The following is a 16,226-nucleotide window of genomic DNA, read 5'->3' as shown; positions in this document are numbered from 1 at the left end:
ACATTTTTTTTGACTTGCTTGTTCAAAAGTCAATTATGGCGTTGGCCTAGTCTGTTTTTTACTGGATGTAATAGTTGCGTAGAAAATTGTGTTTTGTTTCGCCAGCCATTTTGAGAATATTTATTTTTAAATAACGAAATAATGAATGTCGATTAATAATTTCACGTATAATTGAAAATTCGCGTACGTTAATGAACGTTAGCTTAATGAACAAACGTTCTCCCCCAGGCATAGGGGAGTGAAAAAGTCTGCAGACATTGGGCGTACAGTGAGTAAACCAATAAAATTAACCATGTCCGGTAAGAATATATATCCCTCGCTCGATCAGTTGAAAAATAAGAAGAAAAATATACTAGAAGAGCAACCCTACAACGAGATGAACCACATAACTAATGTCGATTCTAATAACGATATCGAAGAAATGGACACCCAAGATGGTTAGTTTTTGTTCAATCAAATTTTTCATATCATCATGTAGCATTTTAAAGAAAGAAAAACTATATGTGCATGTTTGATAAGTTCAAAGTTGTCCCTTAATGCGAACCGCGTTTTGCGTTTAATTTAACGTTCGGTAAGTTTTCATTATTAATTGAATAATGATTATGTCGCTTTTACATTGTCACGTAAACTATCCTTTTTTTCCTCATTTGTTTTTTCATACACGATGCCACAGTTTTTACTATTTCAGTATCGCTATATCTTCGATTCGATTTGTATGGCGATATTAGTTAGAAAACTTGCTTATTGTAACGCGATGGGTTTCGAATTCGTACCCGTTTTGCGTAAATTTCACTTACCGATGTGTTAGAAGTGGTATGCGGCGGTGTAGTTTACATAGAAGCGTATTTGTGATGAAATTTTCGTAAAATAACATTTCGATATGAGAATTATTGATCGAAGGTCGTCATTGTCGATTTATTCGTTCGATTAGAGAAATTGGTGCATTTATTCGTCGAGATTTTCCTACCTGGTTCAACGTTGTTGCGATGAATTTGTGTAAATTACGCGTCGAAATGCCCATATTGTCTCTTTATGTTGAAAAACTCGAAAAATTTGGCAATTTGCCCGCTTTCTTCGGTGACATTATATTTCGGCGAATATTTTAAAACGTTGGTATCACAGATTAAGCACCGTATCCCCGTAATTGCTCTCGTTTCTTCTTTTATACTCCTTCAAGTTACATATGTTTGCTTATTTCGAATGTGAAAAACCATTAATTACAACGTGTTGTGATTTTACAGTAGAGCCTCCCGAATCCGGAGAAGATATTTTGTCTCAATTTAACGACAACATGCTGAGTAACACGTCGATGAACGGCGAACTACAAGATGACGCTGTCACTCCAATGGAGTCCGATATGCCCGAGGGTAAGTGTTCTGCATCGTGTTTGTAATACGAAGATTTACCTCGATTGGTTATTTTTTCCCTTCTCTTTGGCATTTCAGATGACGCCAGATCTAAGGCTACGTTCGACTTCGTCGTCGAGAATTTCAGCCGGATTAAAGACGCTGTGTTATCTCAACCTTGCATGATCCGTAATTTACCGTGGAAAATAATGGTCATGCAAAGACCTGGGAATACGGCCGATCGATCGTCGTCCAAAAGTCTCGGTTTCTTTTTACAATGCAACGGAGAATCGGAAAGCTCATCTTGGAGCTGTTTCGCCAACGCGCAACTCATCATATTGTCGCAGAAAGAAGGCGTCGAAGAATTCTCCAGAAGTAAGCTGATCCCAAACCTTTTCAACGATCGTGTAATCAAATGACTCGACTTAATATTGTGTTTTGTTACGCAGAAATTCAGCATTTATTTTACTCGAAGGAGAACGATTGGGGATTTAGTCATTTTATGTCGTGGAATGATGTTATGAATCCGGAACGTGGTTACATCAAAGACGATACTATTATTTTACGCGTAAGTCGACCATCTTAGAGCCAAACCGGGGCAATATAACGTGTTAATTCACCGAGTATGTTTAATTACAGGCTGTCGTAACCGCCGATGCTCCTCACGGTGTCAGCTGGGATTCGAAAAAGCATACCGGATATGTGGGTTTGAAGAATCAAGGCGCCACTTGCTACATGAATTCGCTCCTTCAAACGTTATACTTCACTAATCAATTGAGAAAGGTTTGATTCTACCCAGCTGTACCGTAATTGGCCCGTATATCTTTGTAATAATTACGAGTTTTTTTACGCAGGCTGTATATAAAATGCCTACGGAGAGCGACGACAGCAGCAAGAGTGTCGCTTTGGCTTTACAGAGGGTGTTTTACGACTTGCAATTCAGCGATAAGCCGGTCGGTACGAAGAGGTTGACGAAATCGTTCGGATGGGAAGCGTTGGACTCGTTTATGCAACACGATGTACAGGAATTTCTCAGAGTTGTGAGTATTTCTCATCCAAGTGTATAATTTTCTCCATTGAAAATACACGATTGAACTGATGATCGATTTTTTCCACCAGTTACTCGATAAATTGGAGAATAAAATGAAAGGGACCTGCGTCGAAGGTACTGTACCGAAATTATTCGAAGGAAAAATGGAAGTGAGTGCAATTTCCATCATTCTCAATCACCAATTTTCGCGTCGAATACGTCTTAATTCTCGTATTATTATTTTTATAGTCGTTTATCAAGTGCAAGAACGTCAACTACGAGTCGAAAAGATCAGAAACCTTCTACGATATCCAACTGAACGTGAAAGGAAAAAAGAACAGTAAGTTGCACTGCTCGAAATCCGTCCAACCAATTCCGAATCTAATTTTTAACATTTCCACAGTCGATGAATCTTTCCGTGACTACGTCACGACCGAAATCCTCGAAGGAGATAACAAATACGACGCCGGAGAATACGGTTTACAAGATGCCGAAAAAGGTGTCATTTTCGAATCGTTTCCGCCCGTTTTGCACCTTCATCTGATGCGTTTTCAGTACGATCCTATTACCGATTGCTGCGTCAAATTCAACGACAGGTGATCATCTGAAGACTCTTCTTTTTTGAATTATTTCGAGTGGACGAGTTTATTTATCGATGATGGTTGATTTCAGATTTGAATTTTACGAGAAAATAAGTCTGAATCAGTATCTGCAATGCGCCGGCAATACCCCAGCTAACTACACGTTGCACGCAGTCTTGGTTCATAGCGGTGACAATCACGGCGGTCATTACGTCGTGTTTATTAATCCTAAAGGCGATGGAAAGGTAAACACGGAAGCTTGGATCATGGATGGTGAAAGAATTCAATTTTTTATTAATCTGCGTCGTATTTGATTCGCAGTGGTGTAAATTTGACGACGATGTTGTATCGAGATGTTCGAAACAAGAAGCAATCGAGTATAATTACGGAGGACAAGATGAAGAATTGACGATGACCGTTAAACACTGCACTAATGCCTACATGTTGGTGTATATACGCGATTCCGAGTTGAAAAACGTCCTGCAAGAAGTCACTAACGATGATATTCCGGCTGAGGTGAGATTTCATCAGAGTCTGTTCAGTATTCATTCAAATTAAGGATGGAAAAAGTCACGCGTATTGTTCAATCAAACACAGACCAATCTCGTTGATTTTGAAATATCTGCCATCGATCCATATTCTGAATACTTGATCGAATCACTCGCTGTTTGAATTTTACTAACCTACGTGCTAATTTCTGTCTTGTGTCCATTTTCAGTTGGAAGCTAGACTCCAAGAAGAACGTAGAATCGAGCAATTTAGACGTAAAGAACGTAACGAATCGCATTTATACACGACAATGAACGTATTTTTAGAAGATTGTTTCGACGGTCATCAAGGTCCCGATCTATTCGATCAGGAGCAAACGCAGGTGCGAGTCTTCAAAGTGAAGAAAACCAACACAGTCGATCAAATAGTGGAAACTTTATCGCAATCTTTCGTAAGTATCCACCCTCCTCATCGTACTCTAACTCCGAATGACGAGTAACGACGCTCTAACTGTGATGGGTTATTATTTTCGCAGAATTGTCCGATGGAACAACTAAGAATATGGCCATTCGCTGTACGACCCAATCAGACGTATAGACCGATACATTTCGATATTATTTCCGAAATGAGTAAACAAATCGGCGATATTACTGATAATCATCCGTGGAGTATATTCTTGGAAATCATACCGTTAGATATTGGCATGAATATGCTTCCTACCTTCGATAGCGAATCGGAAGTTTTAGTATTTTTCAAATTATACGATCCGAAAGTGCGAAAGATTTATTATTGCGGACATCACTACGTTCAATCCGGGTCTACGTTCAGTGAGTATCGTCTCGATGGAATTTTGGTACTCTTTGCACGAATAACGTACTCATCTTCGTTTTTTTGTTCTGCCATCCCGCAGATGATTTAGTACCGATTTTAAACGAACGTGCCGGATATTCTCCTAATACCAGATTATTGTTATACGAAGAAGTCAGAGCCCATGTAGTACAAGAAATCAACACTTATAACGAACCTTTGGAAAAGGTAATTCGGTTTACCCAGTCTTTAAGCATTTGTGTTCAGAATGGTAAATGATTTACACTTGTTGTACGATGCTTCAGGTATTAGAAGAATTAGCGGACGGTGACATCTTCGTTTTTCAAAAAGATGACGCTTCGACTGCTGATTTACCGAATTGTAAAGAACATTTTAGGTACGACCATCTGAAAATACGTAGTGTACGAAAGATGAAGCAGCAAAATAACCGATAACGTTGTATTTTGCAGAGATTTGATGAACAGGGTAGAGATAGCTTTCTGTGATAAGAATATTCCGAACGATACTGGTTTCATTTTAGAACTATCATTGAATACTAAGTACGAAAAAATGGTCGAAGCTGTCGCAGAAAGAGTCGGTATTGATAAGCATAGAATTCAGATCTTCAAATGTCAAAGGTATGTGACACATAAATCCGAAGTACATATTATTCTTGCGAAGAATCTCGTCTCACACACAGGTGATGTACTAATAATTCATTTACGTTTCTTTCAACAGCGGCAGTGTCAAAGAAATTTACGGACATCCTATTGCTTATGCTTTCGACGGCGTCGTTAAAGATTTAGTTAGCATCACTCCGAATAAGAAAACCGTTAAGAAGCTATTTTATCAAACGTTGGCCATGCCTTTGCACGAGCTCGAAAATAAGAAACCTTTCAAGGTATGCAGGAAATACCCTTTTATGAGATTTGTCCAACTCACGACCAGTTGGCTAATATTTGCTTCGATTTTTGTCACGAACGCGCGTCTAGGTTTTGTGGATTGGTCCTAAACTCAAAGAAGAAAAGGAAATCACCTTGTATCCTAATAAAAACGGCACCGTTGCTGATTTACTAGAAGAGGCGAAAAATGTCGTCGATTTGGCTGCGGACGGGTCCGGTAAACTAAGGTAATTGTCGAAGAAAACGCTCGTAGTTTCCATTAGATTGATTTGGGTTTTATCGTAGACTAGCTCGACCCGAAAATGAACCAGGGTCCTTTGATTAGTGATAAATTTGTTTACAAGTTCGTCTCGATCTGGGAAAATGGGAGGGGATTTTTTTCCAATTTTTGGGATAAAACTGTTGTGAGTATCCTTTTGAAAAAGAAAACTACTCCGGATCTCCGGTTTTCCAATCAGCGTTTGTTCTTCTCTCTGAAGCCCCCCTCCCCTTCTCTTACAAAAAAGTCTTGAAATTTTTGGAAAAATTGTCAATATCTGCTTCAAAATTCATCCAAATAACTTTTTCATCGGTTCCTCAGCAAATGTTGGTTTTCTTTGTCTAGAGTCCTGGAAATTTGAAAAAAAAAGAAAATTGAAAAAATGAAACTCGATGAACATTTTAGGTAATCCTTCTTTTTTTAGGAAGAAACCTGCCAACTCTGCCAAAACAATTTGAAATTAAAGAATCATCAAGTAAAAAAGTTCACCCCGATTTCTTTTTTTTTTGAATTTTTTGATATTTTTTTCAATCCTGGAGGGCTTTTTACAGATGGACCAGCATTGTTTGTAGGATCGAGGATGAGTTTTCCCTTGAAAATGAAGTAATTCGGAAATATTCTGATGCCCAAATTGAGAAATTTTTGGTGAAAAATTCGAAATCGTGTATTTTTCTTTAATTTTCAGTTCAGGGCTAAAATTTTCAGGGATTTTTTCTAATTGTATCAACAACTTGAGATGCCAGCCAAAAAAAACATCGTCGAAATTTTTTTTCAAGTTTGAAAAATTAGGACTATTTTTTTGAAAATTCAAAATCAGAAAAGCTCAAAGTTGGCTTTTAAGTGAAAAGCTCAAATTTTCAGAATGAATTCAAAAGTTGAAGACAACCGGTTTCTAATTTGAAAGAAATTACATTCTGCATACTTTTTTATCCTCTTTTTAGTGATCTGATTTTCAAAATGGGATTTTAACTCCCCCTCCCCTCCTCGAAAGAGGAGGGGGAGGTTCGCAAATTTGATCGATTTTTTTTTAAATTGAAAATTGAAGTGACATATTGATTGTTACTATTTTGATGGTGCTGAGTTCGAATATTCACTCAATTCGTCGATCCGACCCCATTAAACCCCCTCACAAGTGCCCCAAAAATGTTCAAAATTCCAAACAAAATAAAATTGAAAAGACATGTGACGAGTCGTTTGTTAGGTTTTTGAGGGTGCTGAGTTCGAATCAGCGATTATTTTGCGGATACGACACATCAATGACCCCCCCTACCCCTCCCAAATTCTGAAGAACGCATGTAAAATTACAAAATAATGTCCTTTTATGTTGATTTCTTCTTACTCGAACGTGCAGAGTTAAAATGTTTACCAGTTCTCAAAAATTGCTCAAAAATTTACCTCTATTTCCAATAATTGTTGAATAATGCAGCTTTTTGTTAAAATTATCTGTCTGCTTTTTCTCTAAAAATGCCAAAAAATTCACCCTCTCAAAAATTGATCATTTTTTTTTTGTATTTTAGTAAAAATGTTGAAAATTTTTATAACGTATTTTGCAAAATTTTCCAAAAATTGTCTGAAAAGTCATCATTTTTTTTTGTCAAAAGTGGCGAAAGATTCTAGCTTTTTAGCAATTGAAAAGTCTCGTTTTTTTTTGTCGAAAAATACTTAGGCAAAAAGTTTCTTGAAAGTTGCTGCTTTTTGCTGAAATTGTCAAATTTTTCGCATTTTGGTAAAAATTCTCGCTTTTTAGCAAGATTTATTGAGATACGTATTTTTCCTCCAGAAATTACTCAAAAATCTCATTCTATTGCCAATAATTTCCAAAAATTCCAGCTTCTTCAAAAAGTAGCAAAAATTCGTTTTTTTTTTTCAAAAATTGTCCAAAAACTCTTTTTTCTCCTCAAAGTGGCCAAAAGTGCTAACTTTTCAACATAGTCAAATTTTTATTTTTTTTAAATTTTCGCTTTTTAGCAAAATTGGTGGAGATCTTTTCAGCCTGTTTTCCCAAAAATTATCCAAAAATCTCGTTGTTTTTTTGTCAATAATGCCAATAATTCGCAAAAAGTATTGCTTTTTTGAAAATTGTCCAAAATTCTCGCTTGATTTTTGCTTTTTTGCTAATAATTCCCAAAAGTTTCAATTTTTTTCAACATGCAAAAATTCTTACTTTGTTGCCAAAAATTGAAAACATAATTTTTTTATCAAAATGTTTTAGAACAGCTGTTCAATTTTTTAAAATTAAAAACTAAAACATTTCAATTATTGGTAAAATTTTGTTTTTTGTTTAGTTTTTTTTTCTGCATTAAAACGACGTTTTTCTCACGTTTTGTCATTTTTTGGTCGCTTTTTCAAGCTGTTTTGGTTAACGAAGCTACCTTTTTTATTATTTTTTTTTTTTTGGAAAAAATGTAGTTCGAGCTCTGTGGAAGTTCGATTTCGTGGTTTTCTGATTCTGATTATTGATTTTGAATCTGCAGTCTATTCTCTTGAGAAAACCTCTGCTAACACATTTTAATCCAAGTTCAACCAGTCTCGTGGTATGTGCCTTGAAAGTTGAACAGTTTTGCCAGAAAAAAAATCGTCTGCAAACCCCCCCCCCCCCCTCCTCTCTAGGGTTACGACGACAATTATTCTAGTTATTTTACTAGAGCATTCATAAGAGGAACTTGTAAAAAAATTGAAGGAACAGGCATCAATTTTTAGTTCGAGTTGGTACAGATTAAGCTAAATTTCAATTCGGTTTGATTATTTTTTTGTTCTTGATTATTTTCAGAATACTTGAGTTGAGCTCTAGCAGATTAACCCAAGGTCCAGACGAACACACGCCCCTGGAAGCGTTACCTGTACAGAAATCCTACAGGTAATTCGACATTTTCTTCGTTGATTTCAACTTATGTAAAAAAGACATCGATACGTAACCTTTTTCGTTGTGTTTCCAATTCTTATTACAGAATAGAAGAAATACCGAAGGACGAAGTTAACTTAGCCAACGATGAGATGCTTATTCCTGTAGCACATTTTCAAAAAGATGTATATACTACGTTCGGTACTCCATTTTTACTTAAAATTAAAGATGTAAGTTGAATCGGTTGATGGATTTAATAATCAGGATTTCGTCGTGGAATTCGAAGTTATTTTATTTTGTTTGGGTTTTTGATTCGCAGAAAGAACCATTTTCCGAAGTTAGAGAACGAATTTTCCAGAAATTAGGAGTTACTGAAAAAGAATTCGAAAAAGTAAGTTTGAATTTTAGTCATTCGTCTTACAACCCCTCCCCTCCTCCTATTTCGAAAAATGATGGAGTTGCAGTGTGGTTTGCTCAGAGGTTGCTCATCTTGTGTGTTCGGTCCTTCAGTACCCTCAGATCATTTTTTTTTTTTTTTTTTTTTTTGGAAAAAAATAGTTCAAAATTGAAGCTTATCGCTCATATAAATAATTATTTGCCATCATTGAAAATATTCCACTAAAAATTTCTATTAATAACGATTCGATGATCTTTTTTTTGCAGTATAAGTTCGCTCTTGTCATCACAGGCAGACCAAGATTCCTATCAGATAATATGGACACGGTTATCAACTTCCAAGAATTTCGTAGTAACACGTCAGGTATTTATCGCGTTTGAAATTACTCTTATTTTATTTATTCTAAACCTCCTCTAATTTTTTTTCTCGTGTTTGTTTCGCAGTTTCTCTATTACACAAACCATGGCTCGGTTTAGAACACACAAATAAGGCTCCTAAACGAAGTAGATATAATTATTTAGAAAAGGCGATTAAAATATATAATTAATGTTTTTCTTCTTCTGTATTCGATAAGTTTTATCTTCTTTTCTAAATAAATAAAACAAAAAAACAAAACAAGCAACCTTACGCGGTGGTATTGAAAGTAGGATATTTCGCGGATATAGGCCGACCATCGATGATGCGTGTTCGTGTGTGACAAAAATGAAAAAAAATCTATACAAATTCAATCCATTTTTTCACGCGTTCGCGTACTCGCTAATCGTATGTAATTTTGTCTAGGGTGTTTTTTTAATTGATCGTTTAATAAAATTTATTTTTTCTTCGATGATGATGATGATGATGATTTGTGAAATTTTGTAGATGTGTTCGCGCGGTTTTATTATACACTCGGGTGTAATTCAGTGCTAATCGATTTTCAAAGCCAAGGTTTTAATTTTTCAATAGTTTTATAATATTTATTAACATTATTATATTTATCAAGTTTATTTGTTAATGAATATGTATATTTTTGAAGTATAATTTCGGATTTTTGTATAGTAATATTATCATTATCCACGCGTTTAATATTTTAAAAAAAAAAATGTTCTCTCTTTCTTTTTCATTTCGTCGTCGTCGTCGTCGTTGTCGATTTGTTGTGTGGATTTCGTCTGGTATATTTTTATATATACAACGTAAACATTACTATACTATAAAGACGATCTTGTAATTTTTTATTCGCATTAAACTTATTGCTGTTTGAGAAATTGATTTTTTTTTCTTCTTTTTTTTTTTAATAATTCGTAATGTTGTGTAAATTGAATTGTTTTGTGTTAAATTTTGGACGTTGTACGATTTAAAGTTATATAATTAAACCGCTTGCAAACGAACGATCGTGATATGTTGTTAATGTATTTATATAGAAACGCTGTTGATGTAGCTAAATAAATTTTAAGTTTACGTGTTTAAAATTCGTATAATGTAAAATATTTATTCGAATGAAACCCTCGCCTTGAAAGCGTCTTCTCGAGATGCTGCTTTAGGGAGGGGTATTTAGAGTTAACAAAGAAGAAGATGAGAAAGGAGAAAAATTATATACGAAATCGTGATCATTATAATACATAGACAAAAACACGCTACACTCGCAACAATTTTAACTTAACGGTTTTTAGAACACTAATCATTTTCTAACGAAATGTTTCTGATGAACGCTGTCCAAACTTTCCAATGATTCGGCTGTTAGAATACCATTGGAGAGGCCTATTGTGGCAGTCTATAAGAGATCGGGTATCATTAAGATGTTATATATTGTGTCGAGAAACGGTTCGAATAAACGATTGATTTTTTTTCTTACTTTTTTCTTTATTTGTTGTATTCGTTCGGTGCTCAGCCTGGAGACGAATTCGGCGATTTTTTTGTCCACTTCTAGGATATCTTTGTGGATTGTGTTGGTCATCAGCTGTTAGAGTAGAAGGGATTAGATTACGACGAAGGGAGAAGGTGAATTATGAAGATGGATGTAGAGTTTTTTTTACCTCTTTTAACCATTTCGATAGAGCTAGGGTTCGACGTTGGAAACTTTTGTATACTTCTCGAGCGTGATCGTAGCGTTCGGTTATTTGCATATCTGTATATAGGTATTCGATTACCTGGAAATTAATGTTATATTAAGTTAGATTCGATGAAACGTGTTAATTTAATTGAGAAATTAGTTTTAAATTGCGAAAAATGAAAATTTGAATAGCTAAAATATATATTTGTGGGTTCGTTTGTGTTCGGAAATGATCGGGTATTGTCGGAAGTTGAAAACAAACATGGAAGCATGGAAAATGGAGATTCTTAGCTTGGAAATTGGCAAATTCTCGATGAATTACGCAAAATTATGTTCTCTCGATGTATTTCAATGGATAAAGTTTGTTTTCTAATTATTAATTAACGTAAAAACAGTAGTAGAAGTTATAAAAATGTGAATTCAATGATATAATACGATCGGAAGTATTCGTGAGTGTTCGGAAGTATTCGATGGCATGTGGTTTGTGGTTTTTGAAGAATAAACAAGTTTGGATGATTTTATCGTGATAATTATGGAAATAATTCTAAATAAAGTAAGTATTCTACTTCTGAAGTAATTTCTATTGCATATATTACACTCAAGAATGGTTTAATTTGTAGAAGTGAACTGTACGAACTACTCATCGTCGCCAGAAAGTTCAACTCTTGAAAGATGCTCTCAACGACACCCAGCGATACCAGCCATAGGATTTCTAATGGAATTACCTACCCTTTCGATCTCTGAAATCTAGTAAGTAATAAAAGATTATTCAATACGAAAGTAATTACTTGTAAAATGGCGAAAATTTCTCGACTCGTGCAGTAAGGAAATTGTACGGTGGGCAGCATAGATTGGGCAGACTGGATCAGCAAAGCAGCTTCATGGATCGTATTCCTTGTTTCGGTAGCTAAACGAAATCTCGATTCTTCGTTCCTATAATAACACAAGTGAGTACCACACATTGAAGTTGTCTCATCGTACGCGATTCGAATGCTAAAATTACTCGATTTCATACCACTTACGAAGTAATATTATTTATTGTTTGCCAGCTACTCAAACCAGCTTGAGAGAATACAGATGCTGACTCGGTTAATTTGATCGTATCTTGCCAGGCTAATTCGCTGCTGTACAAAGCATCTCGATAATTTCGTAAACGATTCAACTCCGATTCTATTTCCGAAGCGTACGATGATCCTATCACTTCGCCTGATGAAGAATGAAATCATTTATAGAGATACATATTTCAACTAGGTAGGTATAAACAATCAAACATTGACAATGAATGAATGAAATTATATTTACTTAAAATCGTATCCTGTTGTTCGTAGAGTTTCTGCAGATTCTGTACTTTATCGCTGAGTTTGGCAGCTTCTTCTTCGATCTCTAGTTTTCTACGGTTTAGTAAATAAAGTTGGCGACATTTTAACGACTACAAGAACACCATTCAATATTGAAATCATCTGTTGCATGTTCGGTAGTAGGTATATTTTGAAGAGTACGTTTACGTGTATGATTTATTACTCGTTACCTTTCTGTTCAAGTTGGCAATAAACTCTTCGTGTTCGGTGGCTACCTTCGGATTGTTCATGACACGCAATTCGGTCATCGCATTTTTTATCGAATTATCAATACTTTCCAAATTTCTGTCAATATTTAGGTAAATTTTTTATTAGAGATTTTCATCGCGATATGAATACCTGCTGAGGTGGATCACAATATATAATTACTCGGTTTCTATGTTGTCTGGTTTACTTGGAACTTGGTTAAACGTGAAGTTTTGATTCTGCGTTATTTCGCTGGCTAGTTTTTCCAAATCGGATGTGATTTTCTCCAATTTGGATATAGCGTGGGTTAGAGCCGGAGCCGGAGCTTGTTGTTCTTCTTGCCAAATTTCTCTCTCTAGTTTGATATACGCTTCCATGATGTTGGTATCGGTTCCTATTAACTTCTGCAACAGGAATTTACACGTGTAAAGCGAGCGAATGAATAGAAGATGATGAAGAAGGGGAAGGGTTAAGATTATTACCTCTCTTTTGGTTTGAGAGCTAGGAGTACATCCCATGAGAAATACAACGTGTGTACATAACGGTTCGTCAATTGGAATGCCAACATTTTTCATGAGAATTAATCTCATGTAACATTAATTGGTCTCGATTTAGCGATTTTTTACCTTTCTTCGTATTTTGAAATAGAATGGACGGTGAGAAAGGGATGATTTTTGCCAGAGTTGCGATAAAGGTGCTGGAAAAAGTGCGATGGAAACGTGGATTATTTTATTTTACTTAATTGTATGATTTTCTTGTATTTTTAATTTTTTTTTTTTTTTCGTTACAGATAATTCGTTGTTGTTCAATTTTGTGTGGCGATTCCGAAGATCTGTGGTGTGATTTGGACAGAGAAATGAGAATAATTATGCGATTGATTAGTAGGTATTGGTTCTATTCGTGATCGAAGTACTGTCTATGAATTTGATTTTACGTTACCTATTTTTAGAAATTATTTTTGACGAGTGAATGGAAAACAAACTGTTTCAAATTCGTGAGATCATCGGTCGCTAACCTTGAATATTATCGTAAAAATTCAAATATTTGAAAAAATCTGTTCACATCCGGTTTCTTAACAAATTCATTTCAAAAATTTAAAAAAAAAATGGATCAGTCAAATTTTTAGATTATTTTTCTTATTTAAAAAAATATATATTTTGAATTGAAATTCTGAAAAAAAAATGAAGTACTTGGAAACTTGGTGCTGTTTAGTAAACCTATAACCTTTTTTATTTTACAACCATCGAATTCCGATGCTTCTAAAAACACCATTTTCATCATCGATATACCTACAGGTATCTACGAATCAATCAATGTATAAAAGTTCACACAAACTTACTGTTTCCAAATTCCTAGTATCCACTTCGGTACAATAACCCGAGAAAAAATTCATTTGCGAAAAATTTTCAACACGCGAAACTCGCCTAACTTTGATAAAAAACCACATAGAAATGAAGTATGTCCATAAAGGTATAAAAAAAAGACAGGCAGGCAGGCAGGCAGGCAGGACGAAAGGAAGGAAGGAAAGGCGATGCAACAAACTCGTGTATATTTGATGTTTTAATGAAATTTGTGTCTATAGCAACCATTAGGTAGAAAAAACCTTGATATATCAATTTATGTAAACATACCCCCTCGTACGGTACATGTGTTTGAAAAAATATGTAATTTCGTTGTAAAATTTAATTCGACGAATAGGTAATTCTCTAAATCCATCGACGCATTCACCTATATATGTACAAACTTAATGTTGGGTTTTCATATAGGTATACGTATACGATGATAGCTGAAATGCCTATACTTGCTCGAGATGGTAGCACGATTGACGAGCATCGCGAAGAAGATGGTAGATTTATGATAATGTGAAATGGGTTTAAAAGCGTGTACCGATGTGTTGAACGAAGCTCACATTTCGATTCTTATACTCGTGGAAAAATATTATCGAATAATGAAAAAATTTTGCTCGAAAATGATGTAAGTTGAAGTATCGATTTTGGGCAAGAACAAGGTCAATGGGCATATTCAGGACGTGTTATTTTTTTCACTTCAATCAATTATTTTATATATGGTTGTCAGTTTTAGGTAGGTACCTAGCTATATGCATAAGAGCTTCGCCGTATCGACGCTGACGATGGTTTTGAAGATTCGACCCAATAAAGCTACCTGGCGATTTTCATCGAGTTTTACAGATGTAGGTGTAATTTTTTAGTGAGGAAATTATCAACGTGATCTGCGATCGAATTGAAATTTGGATCACTGGAAGAGTATCGCAGAACCAAATTTTCAGCTGTCGAAGTTGATTTTTTGATTTCTGGCGAATTTTTGAAAATGGCGGAAGTAGCCTATTGGTGTATTAATTTTTTTTGAAAAGATCAAACATGGGATAAAAATCTAGATCTCGGTTTATCTTTATTCAAGTCCACTCCCAGAATTAATTGCCAACTTTTTCCAACTGATGGATGAATTTCAAATCGTTTCAGAAGGCGTTTTTAATCAACTTAGGCAGCTGAAAATTCAATCCGGTCATAAGTTAGACACTTCAAATTGACCAAGGAAGGTGGATCACAAATCCGAAGAAACGAATTGAAAATAGAATTTTTTTATAAAATAAAAAAATCTCAAATTTTAAAAAAATTCTAAAATTGTCAATTTTTGGGAAAAATTACTCAAAATTTCGTTTACCTTCAAAAGTCAACCCTCCAAATCGATTGCTACAATTTTCGAACCGATCTAAGCCTCCAGTGAAATTGGACTCATCTCCCAAGTTGTTTTCAGCGCTTTCTAGAGAAAAGTAAAATTTCTCTGGAGGCTCCGGTTCGCTCTGAAAGATGGAAAAAATTGAATCAAACTACTAGTCGGGGGGTCCGCATAAGGATCACTTGCACCCCCCTGCCGATCCTCCGGGACAACTTTTTTCTTAAAGGGGGAGTCCTAAGGAACATTTCTAGCCCTTGTCCTCAAAAAAAAATGGCCCTACTTACAAAATGGCGGCCATTTTGATTGACAGGTCAGCCGAAAATCGCAGATTTTGCGTTCCAACATGGGACTAGCATCAAATTTTTTAAACCGTACAAAGGTAGATCGAAAGATCAGGCAAAAATTTATCACCTGTCAAAATTTCAAGTGCTATAGTGCGTTTTTCGATGTTTGGTGAATTTTTGAAAATCAAATTTTGGCCAAAATGTGAGGAAAAAATCAAAATTTTACCAAGTTGACCCAGATAGCTGAAATTTAGGATATATCCTATTTTCGACCTGCCAAATCGATTGGAAACTGTTTCAAACCGTTCTGAGCAGTTCTGGAGCCTCCAGCAGATTTTTGAAACTCGAAATTCCCACAAAATTTCATCAAATGGAGTTGGAAAGCCGAAATTAATTCTGCAAACTGATTTCAATACGCTATGAAGTCGACTGCAGGTGAATTTCAAGTCGTTTTGGAGCCTCCAGCGACTTTTTGAAAACTACTGGAGCCTCCAGTAGATTTTTGAAACTCGAAATTCCCACAAAATTTCATTGAATGTAGTTGGAAAGCCGAAATTAATTCTGCTAACTAAATTCAATACTCTATGAAGTCTACTGCAGGTGAATTTCAAGTCGTTTTGGAGCCACCAGCGTTTTTTTGAAAATTACTGAAGCCTCCAGTAGATTTTTGAAACTCGAAATTCCCCTAAAATTTCATCAAATAGAGTTGGAAAGCCGAAATTAACTCTGCAAACTAATTTCAATACTCTATGAAGTCGGCTGCAGGTAAATTTCAAATCGTTTTGGAGCCTCCAGCGATTTTTTGAAAATTACTGGAGCCTCCAGCAGATTTTTGAAACTCGAAATTCCCATAAAATTTCATCGAATGGAGTTGGAAAGCCGAAATTAATTCTGCAAACTAATTTTAATACTCTATGAAGTTGACTGCAGGCGAATTTCAAGTCGTTTTGGAGCCTCCAGCGATTTTTTGAAAATTACTGAATTTACTCTGCAAATTAATTTCAATACAAAAGATGATT

General features: G+C 35.3%; 2 protein-coding genes and 1 long non-coding RNA gene across 3 annotated transcripts; 2 read left to right on the top strand and 1 right to left on the bottom strand.

Moving 5' to 3' along the window:
* Positions 1–31: 31 nt before the first annotated feature.
* Usp7 (Ubiquitin-specific protease 7) lies at positions 32–10,483 on the top strand. Its single transcript, XM_065369793.1, has 23 exons — positions 32–437; positions 1,242–1,367; positions 1,446–1,721; positions 1,796–1,914; positions 1,986–2,129; positions 2,201–2,386; positions 2,466–2,546; positions 2,626–2,716; positions 2,780–2,972; positions 3,049–3,202; positions 3,279–3,473; positions 3,676–3,897; positions 3,982–4,273; positions 4,357–4,481; positions 4,559–4,650; positions 4,724–4,891; positions 4,992–5,154; positions 5,246–5,382; positions 8,185–8,271; positions 8,363–8,486; positions 8,576–8,647; positions 8,920–9,016; positions 9,097–10,483. Exons 1-23 carry the CDS (start codon positions 293–295, stop codon positions 9,198–9,200), a joined length of 3,393 nt encoding a protein of 1,130 aa, XP_065225865.1. The 5' UTR covers positions 32–292; the 3' UTR covers positions 9,201–10,483.
* On the bottom strand, positions 10,258–13,702 carry LOC135849390 (uncharacterized). Its single transcript, XM_065369794.1, has 10 exons — positions 13,566–13,702; positions 12,709–12,923; positions 12,410–12,630; positions 12,211–12,325; positions 11,985–12,111; positions 11,705–11,888; positions 11,471–11,615; positions 10,666–10,779; positions 10,485–10,589; positions 10,258–10,403 (listed from the first exon to the last, which is right to left on the bottom strand). The coding sequence occupies exons 2-10, from the start codon at positions 12,814–12,816 to the stop codon at positions 10,311–10,313; spliced, it is 1,212 nt and encodes a 403-aa protein (XP_065225866.1). The 5' UTR covers positions 12,817–12,923; positions 13,566–13,702; the 3' UTR covers positions 10,258–10,310.
* On the top strand, positions 11,505–14,822 carry LOC135849391 (uncharacterized). The gene is made up of 6 exons (XR_010559527.1): positions 11,505–11,629; positions 11,732–11,933; positions 12,011–12,159; positions 13,017–13,107; positions 13,993–14,200; positions 14,303–14,822. It is a non-coding gene; the product is annotated as an uncharacterized LOC135849391 (long non-coding RNA).
* Positions 14,823–16,226: the final 1,404 nt, after the last annotated feature.

The sequence above is a fragment of the Planococcus citri genome, chromosome 5 (assembly GCF_950023065.1).
Source record: "Planococcus citri chromosome 5, ihPlaCitr1.1, whole genome shotgun sequence".
Lineage (NCBI taxonomy): Eukaryota > Metazoa > Arthropoda > Insecta > Hemiptera > Pseudococcidae > Planococcus > Planococcus citri.
The sequence above is the reverse complement of the archived record's forward strand: the minus strand, read 5'-3'. Positions and strand labels throughout refer to the sequence as shown.